The sequence below is a fragment of the Pseudophryne corroboree genome, chromosome 9, assembly GCF_028390025.1.
Source record: "Pseudophryne corroboree isolate aPseCor3 chromosome 9, aPseCor3.hap2, whole genome shotgun sequence".
Lineage (NCBI taxonomy): Eukaryota > Metazoa > Chordata > Amphibia > Anura > Myobatrachidae > Pseudophryne > Pseudophryne corroboree.
Genome location: NC_086452.1, coordinates 66,486,286 through 66,499,495, shown reverse-complemented (window position 1 = coordinate 66,499,495; position 13,210 = coordinate 66,486,286). Strand labels below are relative to the sequence as shown.

General features: G+C 45.0%; 1 protein-coding gene across 2 annotated transcripts in view; it reads left to right on the top strand.

Moving 5' to 3' along the window:
• CCDC24 (coiled-coil domain containing 24) overlaps positions 1–13,210 on the top strand; it is a 93,118-nt gene that overhangs the window by 35,668 nt on the left and 44,240 nt on the right. For both annotated transcript variants that reach the window (XM_063938699.1, XM_063938698.1), the window contains one exon: positions 9,790–9,894. In XM_063938699.1, the coding sequence (XP_063794769.1) occupies positions 9,790–9,894 (105 nt within the window). The remainder of the gene's footprint in view (positions 1–9,789; positions 9,895–13,210) is intronic.

The following is a 13,210-nucleotide window of genomic DNA, read 5'->3' as shown; positions in this document are numbered from 1 at the left end:
AACATAGACTAACTAACCAGATAACTACACAGGAAATACAATACAATACTATTACGTTTAAGAGAATACGAGAGAAAGAGGAGAGAGAGTGAGAGAGAGAGAGAGATATGGAGAGATATGGCTCAGAATAACAAGGAAGACAATATGATTGCGGAGAAAAACTTACGCACAAAGGGGAACGATCGCATGCGCCTCTGGACATCCAGCTCCCGATTATCAGCAATGAGAACCGTTGAAGAGTGAGCTGGATGTGATCGGCTTGTCTATTTATGCCCCCACACACAATACAATTCAATGGTCCCTACAATCTCATTGTTCATTGGACACAGGAATTCCTCCTCGCATTATAACAAAAGGTCATAGGTTGATTCATACAGGTGGGCTGTGACAATTTCCAACTGCTCAGGTGGGTGGGAAACTAGGTTTCTCTATCGTCCTAGTGGATGCTGGGGTTCCTGAAAGGACCATGGGGAATAGCGGCTCCGCAGGAGACAGGGCACAAAAGTAAAGCTTTCCGATCAGGTGGTGTGCACTGGCTCCTCCCCCTATGACCCTCCTCCAAGCCAGTTAGATTTTTGTGCCCGGCCGAGAAGGGTGCAATCTAGGTGGCTCTCCTAAAGAGCTGCTTAGAAAAGTTTAGCTTAGGTTTTTTATTTTACAGTGAGTCCTGCTGGCAACAGGATCACTGCAACGAGGGACTTAGGGGAGAAGAAGTGAACTCACCTGCGTGCAGGATGGATTGGCTTCTTGGCTACTGGACATCAGCTCCAGAGGGACGATCACAGGTACAGCCTGGATGGTCACCGGAGCCTTGCCGCCGGCCCCCTTGCAGATGCTGAAATAAGAAGAGGTCCAGAATCGGCGGCAGAAGACTCCTCAGTCTTCTAAAGGTAGCGCACAGCACTGCAGCTGTGCGCCATTTTCCTCTCAGCACACTTCACACGGCAGTCACTGAGGGTGCAGGGCGCTGGGAGGGGGGCGCCCTGGGAGGCAAATGAAAACCTATTTTGGCTAAAAATACCTCACATATAGCCTCCGGAGGCTATATGGAGATATTTAACCCCTGCCAGAATCCGTTAAGAGCGGGAGACGAGGCCGCCGAAAAAGGGGCGGGGCCTATCTCCTCAGCACACAGCGCCATTTTCCCTCACAGAAAGGCTGGAGGGAAGGCTCCCAGGCTCTCCCCTGCACTGCACTACAGAAACAGGGTTAAAACAGAGAGGGGGGGCACTAATTTGGCGTTAGAAATATATAAAAAAGATGCTATAAGGGAAAACACTTATATAAGGTTGTCCCTATATAATTATAGCGTTTTTGGTGTGTGCTGGCAAACTCTCCCTCTGTCTCTCCAAAGGGCTAGTGGGTCCTGTCCTCTATCAGAGCATTCCCTGTGTGTGTGCTGTGTGTCGGTACGTGTGTGTCGACATGTAGGAGGACGATGTTGGTGAGGAGGCGGAGCAATTGCCTGTAATGGTGATGTCACTCTCTAGGGAGTCGACACCGGAATGGATGGCTTATTTAGGGAATTCCGTGATAATGTCAACACGCTGCAAGGTCGGTTGACGACATGAGACGGCCGACAAACAATTAGTACCGGTCCAGACGTCTCAAAAACACCGTCAGGGGTTTTAAAACGCCCGTTTACTTTAGTCGGTCGACACAGACACAGACAGGGACACTGAATCCAGTGTCGACGGTGAATAAACAAACGTATTCCTTATTAGGGCCACACGTTAAAGGTAATGAAGGAGGTGTTACATATTTCTGATACTACAAGTACCACAAAAGAGGGTATTATGTGGGATGTGAAAAAACTACCATAGTTTTTCCTGAATCAGATAAATTAAATAAAGTGTGTGATGATGCGTGGGTTCCCCCCGATAGAAAATTATGGGCGGTATACCCTTTCCCGCCAGAAGTTAGGGCGCGTTGGGAAACACCCCTTAGGGTGGATAAGGCGCTCACACGCTTATCAAAACAAGTGGCGGTACCGTCTATAGATAGGGCCGTCCTCAAGGACCAGCTGACAGGAGGCTGGAAAATATCATAAAAAGTATATACACACATACTGGTGTTATACTGCGACCAGCGATCGCCTCAGCCTGGATGTGCAGAGCTGGGGTGGCTTGGTCGGATTCCCTGACTAAAAATATTGATACCCTTGACAGGGACAGTATTTTATTGACTATAGAGCATTTAAAGGATGCATTTCTATATATGCGAGATGCACAGAGGGATATTTGCACTCTGGCATCAAGAGTAAATGCGATGTCCATAACTGCCAGAAGATGTTATGGACACGACAGTGGTCAGGTGATGCAGATTCCAAACGGCACAAAGGTGTATTGCCGTATAAAGGAAGAGGAGTTATTTGGGGTCGGTCCATCGGACCTGGTGGCCACGGCAACTGCTGGAAAATCCACCGTTTTTACCCTAAGTCACATCTCTGCAGAAAAAGACACCGTCTTTTCAGCCTCAGTCCTTTCGTCCCTATAAGATCATATCTGCCCAGGGATAGAGGAAAGGGAAGAAGACTGCAGCAGGCAGCCCATTCCCAGGAACAGAAGCGTTCCACCGCTTCTGACAAGTTCTCAGCATGGCGCTGAGACCGTACAGGACCCCTGGATCCTACAAGTAGTATCCCAGGGGTACAGATTGGAATGTCGAGACGTTTCCCCTTCGCAGGCTCCTGAAGTCTGCTTTACCAAGGTCTCCCTCCGACAAGGAGGCAGTATGGAAAAAAAAAAAAAAAATTCACAAGCTGTATTCCCAGCAGGTGATAATTAAATTACCCCTCCTACTACAAGAAAAGGGGTATTATTCCACACTATATTGTGGTACTGAAGCCAGAAGGCTAGGTGAGACTTATTCTAAATCTAAAAATTTTTTGAACACTTACAAAGGTTCAAATCAAGATGGAGTCACTCAGAGCAGTGATAACGAACAGGAAGAAGGGGACTATATAGTGTCCCGGGACATCAGGGATGCTTACCTCTATGTCCCAAATTTGCCCTTCTCACTAAGGGTACCTCAGGTTCGTGGTGCAGAACTGTCACTATCAGTTTCAGACGCTGCCGTTTGGATTGTCCACGGCACCCCGCGTCTTTACTAAGGTAATGGCCGAAATGATGATTCTTCTTCGAAGAAAAGGCGTCTTAATTATCCCTTACTTGGACGATCTCCTGATAAGGGCATAGTCCAGGGAACAGTTGGAGGTAGGAGTAGCACTATCTCGGATACTGCTACAACAGCACGGGTGGATTCTAAATATTCCAAAATCGCAGCTGATCCCGACGACACGTCTGCTGTGCCTAGGGATGATTCTGGACACAGTCCAGAAAAAGGTGTTTCTCCCGAAAGAGAAAGCCAGGGAGTTATCCGAGCTAGTCAGGAACCTCCTAAAAACAGTGCATCATTGCACAAGGGTCCTGGTAGAAAATGGTGGCTTCCTACGAAGCAATTCCATTCGGCAGATTTCACGCAAGAACTTTTCAGTGGGATCTGCTGGACAAATGGTCCGGATCGCATCTTCAGATGCATCAGCGGATAACCCTATATCCAAGGACAAGGGTGTCTCTCCTGTGGTGGTTATAGAGTGCTCATCTTCTAGAGGGCCGCAGATTCGGCATTCAGGATTGGATGCTGGTGACCACGGAGCCCAGCCCGAGAGGCTGGGGAGCAGTCACACAAGGAAAAAATTTCCAGGGAGTGTGATCAAGTCTGGAGACTTTTCTCCACATAAATATACTGGAGCTAAGGGTAAATTTATAATGCTCTAAGCTTAGCAAGACCTCTGCTTCAAGGTCAGCCGGTATTGATCCAGTGGGAAAAACATCACGGCAGTCGCCCACGTAAACAGACAGGGCGACACAAGAAGCAGGAGGGCAATGGCAAAAACTGCAAGGACTTTTCGCTGGGCGGAAAATCATGTGATAGCACTGTCAGCAGTGTTTCATCCCGGGAATGGAAACTGGGAAGCAGACTTCCTCAGCAGGCACGACCTCCACCCGGGAGAGTGGAAACTTCATCGGGAAGTTTTTTCCACATGATTGTAAACCGTTGGGAAATACCAAAGGTGGACATGATGGCGTCCCGTCTGAACAAAAAACGGGACAGGTATTGCGCCAGGTCAAGAGACCCTCAGGCAATAGCTGTGGACGTTCTGGTAACACCGTGGGTGTACCAGTCGGTGTATGTGTTCCCTCCTCTGCTTCTCATACCTAAGGTGCTGAGAATTATAAGACGTAGAGGAGTAAGAACTATACTCATGGCTCCGGATTGGCCAAGAAGGACTTGGTACCCGGAACTTCAAGAGATGTTTACAGAGGTCTTATGGCCTCTGCCGCTAAGAAGGGACTTGCTTCAGCAAGTACCATGTCTGTTCCAAGACTTACCGCAGCTGCGTTTGTTGGCATGGCGGTGGAACGCCGGATCCTAAGGGAAAAAGGCATTCCGGAAGAGGTCATTCCTACCCTGGTCAAAGCCAGAAAGGAGGTGACCGCACAACATTATCACCACATGTGGCGAAAATATGTTGCGTGGTGTGAGGCCAGGAAGGCCCCACAAAGAAATTTCAACTCGGTCGATTCCTGCATTTCCTGCAAACAGGAGTGTCTATGGGCCTCAAATTGGGGTCCATTAAGGTTCAAATTTCGGCCCTGTCAATTTTCTTCCAGAAAGAATTGGCTTCAGTTCCTGAAGTCCAGAACTTTGTCAAGGGAGTATTGCATATACAACCCTCTTTTGTGCCTCCAGTGGCACTGTGGGATCTCAACGTAGTTCTGGGATTCTTCAAATCACATTGGTTTAAAACCAGTCAAATCTGTGGATTTGAAGCATCTCACATGAAAAGTGACCATGTTCTTGGCCCTGGCCTGGACCAGGCGAGTGTCAAATTGGTGGTTTTTTTCTCAAAAAAGCCCATATTTGTTTGTCCATTCGGACAGGGCAGAGCTGCGGACTCGTCCCCAGTTCTCTCCCTAAGGTGGTGTCAGTGTTTCACCTGAACCAGCTTATTGTGGTGCCTTGCACCTACTAGGGACTTGGAGGACTCCAAGTTGCTAGATGTTGTCAGGGCGCTGAAAATATAGGTTCCAGGACGGCTGGAGTCAGGAAAACTGACTTGCTGTTATCCTGTATGCACCCAACAAACTGGGTGCTCTTGCTTTTAAGCAGACTATTGCTAGTTGGATGTGTAATACATTTCAGCTTGCACATTCTGTGGCAGGCCTGCCACAGCCAAAATATGTAAATGCCCATTCCACAAGGAAGGTGGGCTCATCTTGGGCGGCTGCCCGAGGGGTCTCGGCTTTACAACTTTGCCGAGCGGTTATTTAGTCAGGGGCAAACACGTTTGTAAAATCCTACAAATTTGATACCCTGGCTAAGGAGGACCTGGAGTTCTCTCATTCGGTGCTGCAGAGTCATCCGCACTCTCCCGCCCGTTTGGGAGCTTTGGTATAATCCCCATGGTCCTTTCAGGAACCCCAGCATCCACTAGGACGATAGAGAAAATAAGAATTTACTTACCGATAATTCTATTTCTCGGAGTCCGTAGTGGATGCTGGGCGCCCATCCCAAGTGCGGATTATCTGCAATACTTGTACATAGTTACAAAAATCGGGTTATTATTGTTGTGAGCCATCTTTTCAGAGGCTCCGCTGTTATCATACTGTTAACTGGGTTTAGATCACAAGTTGTACGGTGTGATTGGTGTGGCTGGTATGAGTCTTACCCGGGATTCAAAATTCCTCCCTTATTGTGTACGCTCGTCCGGGCACAGTACCTAACTGGCTTGGAGGAGGGTCATAGGGGGAGGAGCCAGTGCACACCACCTGATCGGAAAGCTTTACTTTTGTGCCCTGTCTCCTGCGGAGCCGCTATTCCCCATGGTCCTTTCAGGAACCCCAGCATCCACTACGGACTCCGAGAAATAGAATTATCGGTAAGTAAATTCTTATTTTTCCGCCGCATGGATAAGTAAGTGCAAATAATAGTAAATGGACATAAACTTCTTATGTCCATAACTATTCGCACGAGCGATTAATTCGCTTCAAACCAACACCGGAATATTGCTAATTAAATACTCTTCCGATGGATACTAAACACCACTGTATTACTCCTGTCTGACCCTTCGTATCAAACAAAGAGGGATTTCTCTGTCCATGAACATTCTACATTAACCAAACTTTCAGATTCTATCAAAGGGACCATAATCTACAAAATACATTATATGGTGAAAATATGTAACGAACGAGTCGCCCGCTAGACGCATACAATCTCTACCGTAAATGCGCATACCGTGCGCCTGCGGGTGCCCGCAACAGCGAGTATGCGCACGTACGGGAGAGCGCACGCATGCGCAGCAGGGACACATATGAGGTGCAAATATGGCAGTGTGCATAGTGATATTTTTCTGACTTTGACACCCTCTAGAGGGTTAACATCATTACTAGTCATCAACGTTTGTCTCCTGGTCAGTCTCTCAGATATGCTCCTAAATGAAGCCATACTTTACTCTGAAAGTATATAAACTTTCTATACAGTTATGCGTGCAAGCTGCTACGAAAAAATCCAGTTAATTATAAATTACCAACAATATATTATACTAAAACACAGCGCTTGCTACCACCAAAAAAAAGATTAATATATATATATAAAAATATCCAAGAAGGATTCCTGCGTCTTCCACTGGTGACACTGTATCACCCAAGGTAAACAATATGGAAAAAGACAATATACACTATCAAGGGAGCGCTTAAATCGTATTGGATTTTAAATATATTTATTTTGTTTTGTTCATATTCCTTTTATAACATAAAACATAAAACCATATGTAGATACAAATTGATATATTCAAATAATCCGATCCACATGCAATATCCACATACAAGAACTCCTATAAAATTGCCCTTTAAAAATAATAAAAAGTGTCCATGAGTTGTCTTTTGTATATATACTTAATAGCAATTGCTACATGAACAGCTGTTCCTTGTAAGTACCGGAATGTAAAGTGCAGTTTATTGATTTTAGCCACTTTGATCCAATTATTAGAGTTTATCAGGGGGAGAGCGCTGTGTATTGTGCTGTCCACAGCGGTATGCTACGACCCCAATTAGTATATCGTCATATTGAAACTCTTTAGCCGGAATAAAGGTGTAGATCAGTAGCTTCACTCACTTGTGAGCTTACTTGTTGCTAACAGGGAGAGTCCGCTATGTTGATTATTAGCTGCGGCAATGCACTTCACCCCTGTGTTGTCTAGCAACTGTGTAAATCACTGGTTACTCACGGCTGCAGCGGCTTTGAAATAGACAGGGTGCGGACCTCCTTTGCTCGGTCTCGCTATAGCCTTTGCCCTGTTTGATGGTTTTTCGGTGCTCACTGGAACTGGATAACAGCGGGCAGTAGCTTGCAGATGCTGGTGCCTTCCTTACGCGTTTCTCCGCTAAATAGGCTGGTGGTTTCGTCAGAGGATATTCTAAACAGCAGCATTGGTGTGGTTTTTATAGGACAATGGACCAATCGGAATGCTAATGTCATTAATTAGACACAGCTGTTGTCTAAACCACTACATATGTTTGGAACACGTATTTATCATTTAAAAAACACACATCATAAACAGTTCATCAATTCAGCATTTAAACTTTTCTTGGTGGTATAGTTATAAACCGCATACAATAGCTGCTTAAAAAATAAAAATATATAATAACAGATACAAATAGAAACTGACCAGGAGATATAGTGAACAATTCCATTATAGATTTAACATATCCTAAAACCACATTGGATTTAAGAGAAACACTTGTGGCTCAGAGGGAATACAGCCGACCACTTATTCACATAGACCCGGGTTCAAATCCGGACAAACTCATCTTGGTCTTATATATATATATATATATATATATATTATAATATAATCAGTATCTTAAGATTCCGATATTTGAGGATAACAACAATTAGGTACTTTCATAAATCTAATCTATTTCCCTCTATTTTTGGAGAGTTATTTTGCTCTTATTAAGATTTTATCTTTAGGGCAAATATAATTTACAACAGATATCTGCTGTGCCTGATAGGTTAAATTAGAGTGTGCTGTTGTATGGAGTTAGGTTGTGAAAAGCTAAACAGACACATAATTGACACATATTTGTACACATAAGCATATAAATATTTGGTATCAATATGCTAAAGAGAAATAAGAGTAGTAGGTGTACTGCAATAATTTCCTGAATTTAGCTAGTAAAAAGTGTTGTACTAATAATTTAGTGTTACTAGATAATAATTTTTATATATAAGACCAAGATGAGTTTGTCCGGATTTGAACCCGGGTCTATGTGAATAAGTGGTCGGCTGTATTCCCTCTGAGCCACAAGTGTTTCTCTTAAATCCAATGTGGTTTTAGGATATGTTAAATCTATAATGGAATTGTTCACTATATCTCCTGGTCAGTTTCTATTTGTATCTGTTTTTATATATTTTTATTTTTTAAGCAGCTATTGTATGCGGTTTATAACTATACCACCAAGAAAAGTTTAAATGCTGAATTGATGAACTGTTTATGATGTGTGTTTTTTAAATGATAAATACGTGTTCCAAACATATGTAGTGGTTTAGACAACAGCTGTGTCTAATTAATGACATTAGCATTCCGATTGGTCCATTGTCCTATAAAAATCACACCAATGCTGCTGTTTAGAATATCCTCTGACGAAACCGCCAGCCTATTTAGCGGAGAAACGCGTAAGGAAGGCACCAGCATCTGCAAGCTACTGCCCGCTGTTATCCAGTTCCAGTGAGCACCGAAAAACCATCAAACAGGGCAAAGGCTATAGCGAGACCGAGCAAAGGAGGTCCGCACCCTGTCTATTTCAAAGCCGCTGCAGCCGTGAGTAACCAGTGATTTACACAGTTGCTAGACAACACAGGGGTGAAGTGCATTGCCGCAGCTAATAATCAACATAGCGGACTCTCCCTGTTAGCAACAAGTAAGCTCACAAGTGAGTGAAGCTACTGATCTACACCTTTATTCTGGCTAAAGTGTTTCAATATGACGATATACTAATTGGGGTCGTAGCATACCGCTGTGGACAGCACAATACACAGCGCTCTCCCCCTGATAAACTCTAATAATTGGATCAAAGTGGCTAAAATCAATAAACTGCACTTTACATTCCGGTACTTACAAGGAACAGCTGTTCATGTAGCAATTGCTATTAAGTATATATACAAAAGACAACTCATGGACACTTTTTATTATTTTTAAAGGGCAATTTTATAGGAGTTCTTGTATGTGGATATTGCATGTGGATCGGATTATTTGAATATATCAATTTGTATCTACATATGGTTTTATGTTTTATGTTATAAAAGGAATATGAACAAAACAAAATAAATATATTTAAAATCCAATACGATTTAAGCGCTCCCTTGATAGTGTATATTGTCTTTTTCCATATTGTTTACCTTTGGTGATACAGTGTCACCAGTGGGAGACGCAGGAATCCTTCTTGGATATTTTTATATATATATATATTAATCTTTTTTTGGTGGTAGCAAGCGCTGTGTTTTAGTATAATATATTGTTCGAAATTATTTTGCAGCCGCTCTGCGATCCTTTCGTTAGCACTTCTGTTAAGCTAAGATACACTCCCAGAGGGAGGAGGCTTAGCGTTTGCACGGCTGCTAAAAACTGCTAGCGAGCGTTCAACTCGGAATGACCACCTGTGTGATGCTGAAATAATGTTGTGATGTGTTGTCTAATGCTGACTCTCAGATGTCTCTCTACAGACCCCTCTCCTCCCTCTCAATGGACTCCAGCATCAGAGAGGAGCTTGAGGAGCTGAAGGACAAGCTTAAGGTGTCTGACATTGACGAGGTCGTACTACATCTCCAGTAAGTGCTATTACCCCATCATTATATCCAGTAGCTTTACTTTCTAGTCTCAGACAAACAATATCTATATGTTAATAGCAGAAGGACGACCTTTTTGAGTGACATAAATGTATTTCTATGATGCCGTTGTCTGAGCAGGGTACATCATATGCCAAATTAAAGGTCTTGGCCAATAGATTTTCAGAAAAATATTACCGTTGGAATTGGTTACTTTGTTTCGGAGTTATTTGGCAAAACGTCCGCTTGCCGTTTACGATGCGTCACCATTGTGCTCTAGAAAATGTGACAGTTTGTGAACTGTCCCAGGTTACCCAGCAGGTACACAGAAACATGTGACCCGTGGGTGGTCTGGAAACTGTGACCGTTATTTGCAGCCACCCGCTAAGCAAGGATATTTTTTAAATTCAACTCCTAAGGGGGTGAAGAGGGGTAAAATGTTCTGCCCAGCAAGCCTTTGCCCAGTTGAAACCGGGCATATCAGCTAGTTTTATATTATTTGATGGATTTTATAATAACTTGTCATATCAGAACATTATCTTTTATATATAGCATCCTGCATTCTAGATGTACCTACCCTTAGCAGCCAAGTCTACATCACTAAGGTGAAGTCATTATACACGGTGACATTATAAAGCACAGCTGGAATTTTTGTCCAACATAGGCAACACAGGTACAGGTAAGGTCCACTTGGCAACGTCCATTTCAGCCATTCTATTGGCTTTCATCAGTAGCATGGCTAAAACGGACACAGTCGGGCGAACATTATCTGTACCTATTTTGGATTAAAGTATATAATGTATATAGGGGGTTATTCAGGTTGGATTGCAGATTATGATAAAAAGCAGAATCTGCAATCCTTTCTATCCCATGATGGGAGTCACCCATTGTAGGGCAAGGCCGCCCAGCATGTTGAATGGCCTGCCCAGTGACTGCGACCGCAATTTTTATTGCGGTCGCCTGCAAATGTGGATGATCCTTGCCTCCCAGCCCAGCTGCGAAGGCAGACGGCCCACCGGCATTTTCTTCATCGGAGCAGCTGCGTGTTACGTCACGATGCTGCCCCGAAAACACCACCGTACCGCCCCCGTTTTATCCATGCCTCCCCTGCAACGGTCCATCCCTGCCCGCGCTGTCAATCCGATGGAGGTGTTCACAGCCACTGTGATGTGGTCGCATCGGCTAGGCCGTAAAACGCACAGGATGGGACCTGCGCGTTCATTGTTTAGCCAATGCGTCATGGGGAAATTGCCTGAATAACCGCCATAGTCATGATAAAATGAGAGTTAAGGTACAACTGACGTTCTTCAGGACAAGTGCAGATATTTAGTCTATTCTAGTTACTTCTTGCAACTTTGTTTACTCATTATTCATGTTGTACTTAATTGTGATTTAGCAGATGTGATAGTGCTGCCCCCTTGTGTACAGCTCAAGTAATTTCTTCCAAACATCACTGCAGATAGCTTCATACACGGGGGTATAGTTACTAAGATTCGTAATTGTCGGGATTTGGTGGGAGATTAAACACGAATGACATCGGTAGTGTGAATCTGCAACTCTTTGTTTCTCTAACGTCCTAAGTGGATGCTGGGGACTCCGTCAGGACCATGGGGAATAGCGGCTCCGCAGGAGACAGGGCACAAAAGTAAAAGCTTTAGGATCAGGTGGTGTGCACTGGCTCCTCCCCCTATGACCCTCCTCCAAGCCTCAGTTAGATTTTTGTGCCCGGCCGAGAAGGGTGCAATCTAGGTGGCTCTCCTAAAGAGCTGCTTAGAGTAAAAGTTTGTTAGGTTTTTTATTTTCAGTGAGTCCTGCTGGCAACAGGCTCACTGCTACGAGGGACTTAGGGGAGAGAAGTGAACTCACCTGCGTGCAGGATGGATTGGCTTCTTAGGCTACTGGACACCATTAGCTCCAGAGGGAGTCGGAACACAGGTCTCACCCTGGGGTTCGTCCCGGAGCCGCGCCGCCGACCCCCTTGCAGATGCCGAAAAGTGAAGAGGTCCAGAAACGGCGGCAGAAGACTCTTCAGTCTTCATAAGGTAGCGCACAGCACTGCAGCTGTGCGCCATTGTTGTCAGCACACTTCATAGCAGCGGTCACTGAGGGTGCAGGGCGCTGGGGGGGGGCGCCCTGGGCAGCAATGATAGTACCTTATTCTGGCTAAAAATACATCACATATAGCCCCTGGGGGCTATATGGATGTATTTAACCCCTGCCAGGTCTCAGAAAAACGGGAGAAGAAGCCCGCCGAAAAGGGGGCGGGGCCTATTCTCCTCAGCACACAGCGCCATTTTCCCTCACAGAAATGCTGGTGGGAAGGCTCCCAGGCTCTCCCCTGCACTGCACTACAGAAACAGGGTTAAAACAGAGAGGGGGGGCACTTATTTGGCGATATGTATATATATATTAAAATGCTATAAGGGAAAAACACTTATATAAAGGTTGTCCCTGTATAATTATAGCGTTTTTGGTGTGTGCTGGCAAACTCTCCCTCTGTCTCCCCAAAGGGCTAGTGGGGTCCTGTCCTCTATCAGAGCATTCCCTGTGTGTGTGCTGTGTGTCGGTACGTGTGTGTCGACATGTATGAGGACGATGTTGGTGAGGAGGCGGAGCAATTTCCTGAAATGGTGATGTCACTCTCTAGGGAGTCGACACCGGAATGGATGGCTTATTTAAGGAATTACGTGATAATGTCAACACGCTGCAAGGTCGGTTGACGACATGAGACGGCCGGCAAACAAATTAGTACCTGTCCAGGCGTCTCAAACACCGTCAGGGGCTGTAAAACGCTCATTTACCTCAGTCGGTCGACACAGACACAGACACTGACTCCAGTGTCGACGGTGAAGAAACAAACGTATTTTCCTTTAGGGCCACACGTTACATGTTAAGGGCAATGAAGGAGGTGTTACATATTTCTGATACTACAAGTACCACAAGAAGGGTATTATGTGGGGTGTGAAAAAACTACCTGTAGTTTTTCCTGAATCAGATAAATTAAATGAAGTGTGTGATGATGCGTGGGTTTCCCCCGATAGAAAATTATTGGCGGTATACCCTTTCCCGCCAGAAGTTGGGGCGCGTTGGGAAACACCCTTTAGGGTGGATAAGGCGCTCACACGCTTATCAAAACAAGTGGCGGTACCGTCTCCAGATAGGGCCGCCCTCAAGGAGCCAGCTGAGAGGCTGGAAAATATCCTAAAAAGGTATATACACACATACTGCTGTTATACTGCGACCAGCGATCGCCTCAGCCTGGATGTGCAGCGCTGGGGTGGCTTGGTAATTCCCTGACTGAAAATATTGATACCCTTGA